Genomic DNA, 12,295 nt, shown 5'->3' on the forward strand with positions numbered 1-12,295 from the left:
ATGGTGAGGCAACTAGCAGGTGCCCAAATGACCATAGCCCAATATGGGATTATATTTGGAAATGACATGTTCCATAGAAGGTACACATTTTTCCTATAGAGCTGCAACAAATAAATGACTTCATCGTCTAAAATTAGATGATATATGTTGTGTTTGTGAAATTGAAAAAGAAGATGTCTATCATGCCCTATATCGCTGCCCAAATGTCCAAGCCTCGTGGAATACCATACGAGAAGTATGGTGCCTGTCGTCGATTGAAAAGCTACAAATTGAAGGTATGCAGTGGTTGTTATGTCTTTTGGAGAATATATCGGTTACAGAGCGCATGATGTTGCTTATGTTGCTTTGGCGTGTCTGGCATGTGCGGAATGAGGTGGTGCACTACAAACTGGCCCCGCCAGTAGAGACTTCTCGGCAAGTGCAATCCTTGTTAATGATAAAAAAAATATCCACATAGGGATGTGGCTAAAGGCAAATAAGTTGTTGGCTACTTCTTCAAGGAGGTGCAACGTCTGCAACAGAACACAATTTCTAGATCTTTAGTGATGAAGAGTTGGTCTCGTGCCCCTCCTAGTGGCATAAACTGAATATTGACGAGTCGTTTGCCATACAGGATGGGGGATTGGTATGGTGCTACGAGACAACTATGGTTGGACGATCATGCAACCCACTGGTACATTGCTTAGATGACTTGGAAGCTAAATTAATTGCTTGCAAGGAAGGTCTTGAGTTGGCATTACAACACAAAACAACACCGATAATTATGGAGTCTGATTGCACCACAATGATCCATCTGGCTGAAGCTCGGGAGGACAGATCAGTCATTGCGCGCATAGTAAAGGAGGTGATGCTTTTGCTCATCGGTGAAAGGGTTTTAGTGTTTAAAAAATAGATCATGCGATTTGTTCACGCATCGGCTGCTGCACATGATCTGTGGACTCGTTATGGATAGTTGGCGAATCAAGCCCGAATTCATGGTATGACTATGATTAGAGTAGAACAGATTGATAATGTTGTATCTCGTCTAATTCATAACAAATGTATGCACTATGGTGTTGATTAATATATTGTCTTTACTCCGGAAAAAAGTACGGAAGCATTGCACTTGATAATTGGAGTCCGCGAGTACGTCAGCCCTTGCGCACTTGTTCTGGCAAAGTTCCAAGCAACAAATTATTTAACAGACATACTAATACATTGCATGGTGAAAAACTGTTTGTGAAGCTCGGCTCCAAAAGACCAAAAGCAGATTGGATGTATTCACCGACGGTCACAGAGATGTTGGCTGCAGAGAGGAGGGAGACAGGTAAGGGCGATTTTGGTTGGCTTGCCCCGTCAGCTGTAGCATCGGAGAGCGGTTTCGGCTCATTTAGGCTGATGAAGTAAATTAAAACACGCAGACATCGAGGCGACGAACAGATTAACCAAACGTCCGATTTCTTACCCGGCGGCAAGGGTGGCACGGGCGTGTACGGCGTCCATTCGTGCCGCATATGCGGTGAGTCACGCCCGAGCTGGTGGTCATCGGACACATGTTGCTCATGTTTGGTGGTCCACGGCTTCTCCAGCCAAAGCCACGGCGCACCTACTGACTCAGCGATGAGCAGTGAGACGTACTGAGAAAACAAAGAATCGAAATGCTCAACGAATCTGACGTGGGAGTGATGATTTCCTCCACTTTAAGTCGTTTGTTTAGTACAAATAATAATCTGAAATAATTTATGCAGGCTTGCAGCTAGTATTCCGTCCGGTTCCGCTAGTAGCAGTGGTTTCCTTGTGAATCAATTCGACTAAAAATAAATAGTGAAGTACCCGATATTGTTTCAGTGCACATAGCCGTAATCTCGGCCAGAGCAACGTTACTGTTTGCGCACGAACAGTAGTAAATTTGGGGGTCGACGAGAGTATGCATGTGAACGTGAGAAAAAAACCCAAAGTAATCCAAGACTGCTTGCATAGTTTGCCGGATTTAATCAGGCTAACAGTTCAGAAACACAGAAAACTAAAAGAAGAGGGGAGCAGCATATGTTTGTGTTCAAGATTCTGGGCTAGCTTAACTTCTAGAATTGACTTAGCGTAGCAATGAGATTGACAGCCAGAGAAGTATTAATAGACGTCTTAACAAATATCTTGCGAAATCGATGACTTTATTCGATTTGTATCACTCAACGCACTTCAAGATTTAAACGGAAGCAAAAATAGAGAGAAATTTTAACAATAGAAAATTGAGATAATATGACTCCACGCATGATATATGAACTGTATGTTTCATTTAAGATTAATATATATATCTCAGCACTCAAAAGGTCATAACTTGCAAATAAATAAGAAAAATTAACACCGAACAACGAAACTCTCTAAATTGATTATCTAGATATAAGAGAATTCAAGATCCCATCGCATAAGCATGTATATTTGAATTTTATACCTTAAGCAACAAGAAAAATGATCTCACACGGGGCTGAAATTTCAGTCCAAAAATCAAAACAAAAATCAAATCCAAAAATTTAATTATTTCAGCCAAATCAAGATATCACCCTTTCACAAGGCGATAGCAAGAAGATGTCATCCCTTCATAAGAGGACAACTTATTGTCGCTCGTTCACCAGACGACCGCAAGGTCTCGCACGGTAAATGAGCGACACATTACAATCACCGGTTTTTTAATTGCTCTACTATCAAGGCCCACAAGATCTCGTTCGTTCATCGTGTACGATCTTACTCTCATCTGATGAATATGTGGCGGTAACCTATTCTTATAAAATTTCAAAACGGTCATATAATTTTGTAAATATTAAAAGATACCACAGGAAGTGAAAAGCGTCCACCGGCGGATTAGAGATACCACTCTGCCCGCTCTGTTCAGCTAAAGAGAAGTTAGTATTACCTGGAATCGACAATCAACGGAAATGCATAGTTAGAATTGTTTACATCTTTAATTAAATTGATTAAGTTCTGAGTTGATCCACTAAACCAAAAAATACAAAATTTGAATCCCTATTTGCATCTAATCTAGATCACTCGGCAGACTCCAAACTTTGGTTTAAACTAATTTAAACGCCTTGTGGCTGATAATTAGGGCTGGATTTGACACCATACTAGGCATGCAAATGATGCAGAGCACTACTAGTGCCCTCACAGTATCACTGTATCAGTATGGGCAGTTTCTAAAAATAAAACCAGGGCTGTTCTCTTGGGAAGTGTGGTGCATGCACGCCAGGCGGCGCCTTGTGGCTTGTGAGCACTGAGGGGACCGATTTTGCTGTGATTTGGTCACGCACCCGCTGCTGCGTGCTTTGGCAATTTTAGTACTCCTACATTGAAAACTTTCGAGGGAATCATGGAGGCAGCCCGCATAACTCGTAGTTTAACCGAGAGATCGCCAGGTTTCGCCTTGGCAACCATGCACGTGTTGGAGTAGGGGCAGTGCATTGCACCTTGCCAAATTGCAGCTGCACTGCTCAAGATTCCATAGGTCAGGCGGTAGCCTTCGTTCCGGGGAGCAGCTTCCTTGAGATCCGCGCCCACTTTGTTTAGGTGGCTTCACCCTCACAGGGAAGCATCGCACTTGATAATTGGAGCATCCAGGTACGTACGAGATTACGAGTAGACCACTATATTCTCCGAGAGAAGTATTAACACTTGTTTCTGACAAGGGATGACAAAGAACAAATTAGCCGAGCTTGCATACACTGCATGGTGAAAAATGCTTGTACCTAATGCTCGGCTTCAAAATTTATTGAAAGACTCGTTTGTACAAAAACAGTATTGGAATTATTCCCACGCAAAAACACAGGCGTTGCTACAAAGTGGATGGAAACAAATAAAGCGTGGCCGCGTGGGGATGCTGGCCGTGTCCATACATGCTGCATAGGCGCCATGCAGTGAGTCACGCCGTACCTGGTGCTGATCGGACACATGTTCGGGCATCAAGCACTTTTTTTTTTTTTGATAAACTCTTACATGTTAAACATTAGACACAGAGTACATAAGACAGGGATAAAAAAAACCCATATTACAAGTTTGTAGCCTTCCTGCTACAGAGTGAGGTTCTTGAACTCGGTCGAGAAATCAAGCTCGAACAGTAGAACAAAGCAATAAAGATTTGAGTAGGATGACCGGTTTGAAGCTCCTGCAAAGTGGCGGATGACTATTGCAATGAACACGGTCACCGGACTGAGGGGACAGAGCCATCCAAGGATCTCCTTCGTGTTATGTGGCGCTGTAGGTTTACTCTTAAACGGTAGATTTGGATATTGTGCCACCGGATTCAAGCAAGAACCACTACTATAAAAACTACATCTCAATCGACATACTGTTCTACTCTTTGATGATCGATTCTAGAAGTCAAAATGTAAGGTATCATGACGTAGACTCGGTGTAGAACCACCTACTTAAGTTGCATCTGTGGAACCACCAAGTTTCAGATCTGTAGAGATCAAACTTGGACATATATACAACCGAGATGGACACCTCATCCTCCAGGCGACCAGTGGCGGCAGCAAATAGCTCGACGGCGGCTACATAGACAAGGAGCAAGAGGAGGGCACGACGAAGCTCCAACTTTAGCCACCGGCCCACCGGGCAACACTTAACTACAACTACAGACGACTATAGAACTTAACTAGAAGGAGAGATAGGGGCCGGCCTCTCTCCTTCCCGTCGGCAAGCTCATCAGACATGGGGAGGGAGGGGCCGGATCTAGGAAGCTAGTAGGGGGGCAATCAAGCACTTGTGTATATGGTTGACAATGGTTCAGATATTTTTTTGCTCTAGATCTGAAAAAATGGATATAGATGATCTTATATGGATAAAGATACGAATATTTTCAGATAAGGATACGGATACGGATATGGATATTTTTGGATATGGATATGGATATTTCTAGATAAGGATACGTAAACGAAAACATTTTTTTAGCTGGATACAGATACGTAAATGAATAATATCTAGCTAAGGATATATATATAATATCATATTCACCCGGCCCATTGAAGAACAAGTGCATAACCATCACCAATAGGGCAACAGCCCACCACGATCCTAACTACTTAGACTACATTATTATCTTTATTGTTTTTATATGCATAATTTATTTCACTTATGTGTGATGTTATACTACATTATCACTTTGTTATTTTTATACACAGAATTTAATGGGTCTTTATAATTTGACAGATATCCAGATCTGTATTTGTATTCGATTCATATTGTATCGTATTTGTTTCTGATACTATCCATATTCGTTTCTATATCCGAAATTTCTGTATTTATTTTCGTTTCTGATTAAAAATAAAGATAAAGATATGGAATGATCATTATCTGTCTGTATCTGATTCGTTTTCACCCCTACTTGCGTAGGAACCTTAACATACAATAAAAAAAACTATTTGACGTGCTAGAGCAGGGTTCAATTTATCGACGGCTACCGATCAAAAATCGCGGTAACCGAGCTTACCGCTCCACATTGATAATAGAAATCGACCATTTTTCAAATTTAAATTCAAAAAATTCTAAAACAATAAAAAATCCTAAAAAGTCATAAAAAATAGAGACAATTCTAAGACCTTCTATGGAAAAAAATTCAAAAATAATGCTTTTTTCATCATATTATGTAGGGAGGAGGTTTGAAAAAAAAGTTGAAACATGGAGCTCATTTATTAAATTATGTTAATGAAAAACTTAACATATAAACACATATTTTTCTTGTGTAAGGAGTATATTAAGAGGATCTTTAAAATTAGTTTAATTTCATTTAGAGTTTTATTAATTTTTCCATGATTTTTACAATGTTCACAGGCATAAAGTGAATATGTTAAGAAACAACACTGTAATTAACTTATTCATGTCTACCATTATTTTTCTTACATAAAGCGTAGTATAAGTAAACTAATAAAAGTGCTTTCACTAATTTTGGAGGTGTGAAGGGTTAGTTATGAATTAATCTACTTGCAACATATTCACACAATCCTGCATGTAAAAATAACTATTTCATAAGTTCATGTATTTTTAAAAGATATAGGATCATGTAAGAAGACTAAAAATAACTATTGTCTAAATTCTCACCGAATTTCAAATTTGATCGAGTGAATTTTGAACGATTTCTTACCGAATTTTGCCTAATTATCCCGAAAACCGCGATTTTTCAGGAATCGCCGCCAAACAATTTTCAAATCCAAACGGTTTTATGAACCTTAGCTGAGAGCCTGTTTAAACAGTACACTGCAATGACACTTGTGGCTGGCCGGAGCGCTTGCTTTCCTGAAAAACGTCCAGGAAAAAAAGTCCGACGCGTTTGTTCCGCTCCAAGCGTCGGACGACTTCTCGAGCGGCGGACGCCTTCCTACTCCAACCTATTGATTAATTATATTTTACATGAACACTTTGTTTAGGTATTTAATTTTTATAATAACTTATTTTTAAGACTATATTTTATATGGATTTTTGTTTTTATTCTAACCCCAATTTTAATTATTATTTGGACTCTTTGTTGTGATGTTTTGCTTTCTAAACCGTATATAAATTGAATTGTAATTTTTTATAATATTTACTTCCGAATTTAGCTATTTATTAATCGTATTTGATATGTAGTCTTTGATTTAATATAGATCGATAGATGTTCATAACAATTAGTGTTCTAGATCATTTTTTGATTAACGTGATAATTTCGTGGCAAAGTAAATGTAAAGGCTCTTTTTTCCTTCAAATACTAATTTAATAGATTTATATAGTTGTCTTTCAGAATCCCCGTTTGAGGAGTTCATCCTTCGATAACAGTTGAAACAGGTATACCGATTACCTAATTGGAACTCATAGAGTGCTTTTTTTTATCTGGCTGTTATTTTGTACACCAAATCCACTGCTCAGGGCAGACATGATTTTCCTCAAAAAAATTGCTTGGAAATTGGAAACAAGCTTCCCAAATTCTTCAGATTTACAAAGTGTGGTGTTACACTGGGGCTGAAACACACCCTACAGTCTAGCACTGTCAAACACGCTCCAACAGGAGTTGAAGAGTGGGCAGCTGAGATGGGCAAAGCCGCATGCATCCAAGCTGCTGGATTTTCACAGAATCTTCTCCGGCGGCAACGGGCATCATCGCACTGCTCATGCTCAGGCTTGGCAAGCGTGACGGAGAAATGGAACTTCTTCGTCCCATCAGATCGACGTTTCTCCGGGTCTTCTTGGCACAAAGTCACAATCCAAACACTTTTCAAGTCTTCAAACTATGCAGCTTCCGGCCGTTCAGCTCGTCACCACGGACACCTTCCTGGGCTCTTGGTGCCCGCGAGGAGCCTCCGTTCTTTGGGAGTACTGCTGCCTCCGGCCGGCGGACCTGGCGGCCTGCCTCGCGCGGATGGCGTCGAGCTGCATCTGCTCGTAGCGGCACTCCTCGCTGCAGAAGGGCGTGTCCCCTCTGTACATGAAGATGTCGCTGTCGCGAGCCAGCGGCTTGGTGCAGAGCGCGCACGCGTCCAGCGCGGGCAGGCTGGGATAGCGGACCGGTTCGGCGTCGAAGAAGAAGCCAGCGCAGGCGACAGAAGCTGCCATTGCTGCGTGCTTGTTTTCCTAGCAAGGCGTTACAGACTCCGTGGTTTGCTGATTTGCCGGGGTGGGGGGGGGGGGTATATGTGGTGGACGGGGACGGGCAGGGTGCGCGCTACGGGAGCACAGACAGGCGGGCGAGACAGCCCACGGATCGGGCAATACCGCCCGCCGGACGGGGCCAACGGCACACTCAGGAGAATGGAGTGGTTCGGTTCTTTATTTCCGGTTGGCCTACGGTGCAGCGACAACAGTGTAGTCATTAGCTCGGCTTGATGGTGAGGTGAGGAGCGTGTGTAGGGCTGGCAAATGGGTTCATGGGTCCGGTACTCGTGGGTTTGTATCCGATGTATTTGTGTTCGGGTCCGAATCTAAATTTTCATACACGTGTCTGACGGGTCGGGTATCTGAAATGAATCGAATTAGGCTTAGATTTTCAACTTCACCCGCGGGTACCATGGGTCACCCGAAATCCATTCTAGTCTGCAGTTGCCTCCGCTCGTCATCCCCACCGTCCGGATGCCTCCCTGTCGCCCGATAGTCACAGCCCAACCTCCCCGTCTCTCGACCTCCTCCCGCTGTAGATTTGTTTGCCTGTCACCGTCTCCCAATAGCCACAGCCCGACCTCCCCGTTGCCTCCTCGTTGCCCAACCTCCTCCAGCCGCAGATCCGTCGACCCGTCGCCACCCCGCCTCGCCACCGTCGCTTGACTGCCATGGCCTTGTCGCGTCACCTGGCCATAGCTTCCCCACCCCATCCTTCGTCCGCTATTACCTAACCACTGTTGCCCTGCTTTGCACCCAGCCATTGCTATCCGACCCTTTCGCCACGCCACCCACACGCCCACATCGAATAACCCGACGGACGCCCAACAGGCTCAAATTTGGGTTTGAGATTCCACTCAATTAGTAAATTAGGTGCATATCAAGTTAGGGTTATCGGGTTTTAGGTTAAACATAATTTTACTCTACTCGAATCTGACCTTACCCATCGTCAATCCTAAGCGTGTGTATAGCTGGGTGGCCCGCGCAACGGGCTCCACCGTGACGAGAAACGACACGAGGCGGGCCATGTATGACGTGGTGAGGGGTTCTGGATTCCGAAACAAAGACAGAGGGATCGCACCAGAACGTCCCTGTTACATGCAAAAACCATGTGCCGTGCTGCTAATCACAGGCTCACAGCAACCAAAATGAGTGCACCGGTACTACTACTTGCTCTGCTTTGTGCAGCGAAAGCGAGTACTAGATATTTTTGGGCATCGATAATCAACGGAAAAGCGTAGTACTTTACTAGTTTGCATCAAATCTACTCCATAACGCAGGTAGTACCAAAATTTAGCTTAAACTAAACATCGATAATTAGTGCGCCAGCCTTTTCGCCAACAGACGAGGCAGGAGCCCCACATGGTTAGGCATGCAAATGATACAGAGCACTTGCACTTGCCACAGCCTAGTGCCCTCGCAGTATCAGCATGGGTACTTTTGTTTTTTCCCAAGGGCTTCTTTCTTACGGGAATATCTGGAAGTTTGGTGCATGCACGCCACGAGGCAGCACCTTGTGAGCAGTGATGCGGGGACCGATAGGCAGGTGGCACACAAGGAAATGCGTATACCATGATCTCTGGTCACGCACAGGCTGATGCTCTCGATCTGTGACCGCGTCCTATGGGAATTTTAGTACTCTTCCCCTACATTGAAAACTTGGCAAGAATCATGGAAGCAGCTTATAAAAGTCGTTGTTTAGCCGGGAGATCTCCAGGTTTCGCCTCGGCAACAGTGCACGTTCTTGGAGTAGGGGCGAAGCACCTTGCGATATTTCAGTTGCATGGCTCAAGATTCGATCGATCGATCGGTCAGGCAGGTAGGTCTCACCCAGGGGAGCAGCATTTCTGGAGGTCCGTGCCCAATATATTTAGGTGGCTTCACAGGGAAGCATTGCGCTCGATAATTGGAGCTTGTAGATCGTTTAAAAGATAATTGCAGCTTTGCGAGCAGATCGCCAATTCGCCATATTCGACGAGAGAGGCACGGTGGTTGTGATTTATTGCCTGCATGATAATAGTTTAGCTCGTACTAATTAGTCAAGCTATGTGCATATGATATTATGTTATTTGGTTATCTGTATCTATGTAGTATGATTTAGTAGCTAAATTATTTAGTTATATGTATGAGCACATAATTTTCCTAACTTAGCACACGTGGAGCAAGAAAAATAGGCGTGGACTGCTCCCACCTTGCAGTGCGCGAGACTAGTTCGCTAGAGACGTTCGATTCCTGCATTTCCAGAAGCCATGCCGAGGAGCGCATTTTGCATCCATGGAGCTAGGCCTCAGAGGTGACACAGGCAACCAATCAAGAGGAACTTGTATCTCGTGGGTCTAGTTAGGGCATATGCACCTAACCAATCGTACCCATGATGATTGTTGCGCACGAACAACAAACCGAAACAGAGCATGCATGCGCTGCATGCTCTCGAAAGTTAGTTGGAAGTATTTTGGGACCCATTGGTTGCTCACATAAGAGTAATCTGGTTTGATGAATGTGTATAATTTCAGAGAGAAATGTATTTGGTTATCTGTATATATTATTTTAGTCTGATCGAGTAGATGCAAATATACGATTACAGCCTGACATGACAGATGTAGACTCCTACATATGCTCGTATAGGCAGACTCACTTGTCAGTGTCACAAAATTATATTCATGCGAATAATCAATCATAGTCTCAACTCTTACATCGGCTCGTGCGATCTCAGATTCAATCAATCAAATAAAAATCCAGTTCAACCTATACAAACAAATATAATCAATAAATATTTTTCTTTTCAGCATATATACCGATACTTAGCCTTCTTCACCTCAGTCTGAATATACTGTTCACGTAGGCAACACCGGCAACTAATCACGCCCTTTGATCTCCACCACACAGATGTTGGCCGCGGAGTGGAGGAGGGCACATCGAAATGCGGGCCCGTCGATGGCGTGGGCGGCGTCCATGCGTGCTGCACCGGCGGTGAGTCAGGCCCGAGCTGGTAGTGACGCATCACTCGATGGAACGGAGAATTTCCCTGGACTCAGCGATGAGTAGTGAAACGTACAGAAAATATTATATAATTGAATTGTTCAATATATCTGACGTGGGTACAATGATTTCCTCCACTTGGGTGTTTGTTTAGTCATCACTTGACGCGGACGGAAAGATAGAGTGAAGATATTTATTGAGTTCAAGCTACTGTTCCGATAATTGCATCCAGCACACATGATTCAGTTCTTGTTTTTTATAACATTCAACTCAAGTAAACTACATCCTGGTAAAGACCCAGGTTTCCGCCTGATTCACGTTCCAGTTTCTTTGAATATAAAAAAAGTTTCCATTTCGTGCACGCTCAGTGATCTTGGGAGTGGGGATCGCATACCGAAAGAACTGCTTGCTACTCCTAAGAGTGTTTGCCAGATTTCACAAAATTGTTGTCAGGAACAAGAGATGTTTGTCACCAAAATTTCAGGGCTAGCATAACTTATTGAAATGCCTTGTACATTTACACATCGATGATGCTCTTGCACACTCGCCCTCGGCCTATCAATATACACAGCCCAAAAGGAGCTAATCAAAAGGGAGAGAAACAACGGTGTAGAAATAGCACAGGTTGAACCCAGGGTAAAGCTGGGTTCGTTGCCTCCGTCCTTCAATCTTCAGATCCATCCCTCTTTGCTCCTTTTCTGGTTCCAAACACATCCGCCGCTCGTCTCAGCGCCGGCCGGCCAAGAGCCACTCCTTCGGTTCTTGGCATCTAGGTTGCAGCCGCTTCAACTTAGACAAAGCTCTTCCCAGCCTTGATCTGCTTAATAGCTCGATACCGACACGTCCGCCTTCCTGGACACAGAACCAGCGCCGGCCCCCGCCGCCGCTCAGCGCCTGCCGCGCTGCGACGACTGCCGCTTCCGGCCGGCCTGCCTCGCGTGGGCCGCGTCGTGGTGCATCTGCTCGTAGCGGCACTCCTCGCTGCAGAAGGGCGTGTCGCCCTTGTACATGAAGATGTCGCTGTTGCGGGTGAGCGGCTTCGCGCACAGCGCGCAGGCGTCCAGCGCGTGCCGGCCGGGCTCGCCCAGCGGCTCGGCGTCGAAGAAGAAGGCGCAGGCGACGGACGTTGCCATTTCCTCTCGCTTGGTCTTAGGAGCTCACTCCAAAAGCTGCTTTAGCTATTCAGCTCGCTTTGGAGAGGAGGAAGAGGGCGGTAGTCGTGTGATGAGTGGGCTTGGCTAACAGCGAAGAGGGCGGGGCAGTTAAGAAGGTGCGAGTGTGACAAGAAGCTTAGCGGAAAGCTGAGAGAAAACCGCGGCTGGTTCTGGAATCAACAGGCCAGCGAGACGGTCCAGCGGCCGGGCGCCAACAGTAAGGGCGAACCGGACTGGTCTCCGTAAGCATGGTAGTACTAGTATTTCTGCTCAGTAGCTGACTGTCTACCCCCATCTCAGTCTGAGTTGTACTACGATTTACTACTAGTACTGTAGTAAAACTCCTACCCTTCCTCTGGCTCCAAATACTATTAACCCGTCCGCGTCCAAATCCTAACCCGAATACTAACTCTGATGGATGATGCAGCTACTGTCGTGGGTACCGCCTCTGGTAAAACGACAAGATTGGGTTGAGTCGGCCATGGCTTGGACTCATGTTGAGGTGCTTCTTTCACAGTTTTACCCGTCCGTTGATGGCACAGCAGTGCAACGACGAGGCCAGCTTTCCAAGT

At 44.6% G+C, this 12,295-nt stretch overlaps 1 protein-coding gene and 1 pseudogene across 1 annotated transcript; both read right to left on the reverse strand.

The window, feature by feature from the left end:
• Positions 1-6,800: 6,800 nt before the first annotated feature.
• LOC133888789 (FCS-Like Zinc finger 1-like) lies at positions 6,801-7,615 on the reverse strand. The gene has a single exon (XM_062329155.1). It carries the CDS (start codon positions 7,549-7,551, stop codon positions 7,246-7,248), a length of 306 nt encoding a protein of 101 aa, XP_062185139.1. The 5' UTR covers positions 7,552-7,615; the 3' UTR covers positions 6,801-7,245.
• Positions 7,616-11,034: 3,419 nt separating this feature from the next.
• Positions 11,035-11,916, reverse strand: LOC133889724 (FCS-Like Zinc finger 3-like; annotated as a pseudogene).
• Between the last annotated feature and the right edge of the window lie 379 nt (positions 11,917-12,295).

Source organism: Phragmites australis, chromosome 13, assembly GCF_958298935.1.
Source record: "Phragmites australis chromosome 13, lpPhrAust1.1, whole genome shotgun sequence".
In the NCBI taxonomy this organism is placed as follows: Eukaryota; Viridiplantae; Streptophyta; class Magnoliopsida; order Poales; family Poaceae; genus Phragmites; species Phragmites australis.

Coding starts and splice junctions, on each gene's coding strand:
- LOC133888789 (XM_062329155.1), bottom strand. CDS start 7,551: ATGGCAGCTTCTGTCGCCTGCGCTGGCTTCTTCTTCGACGCCGAACCG.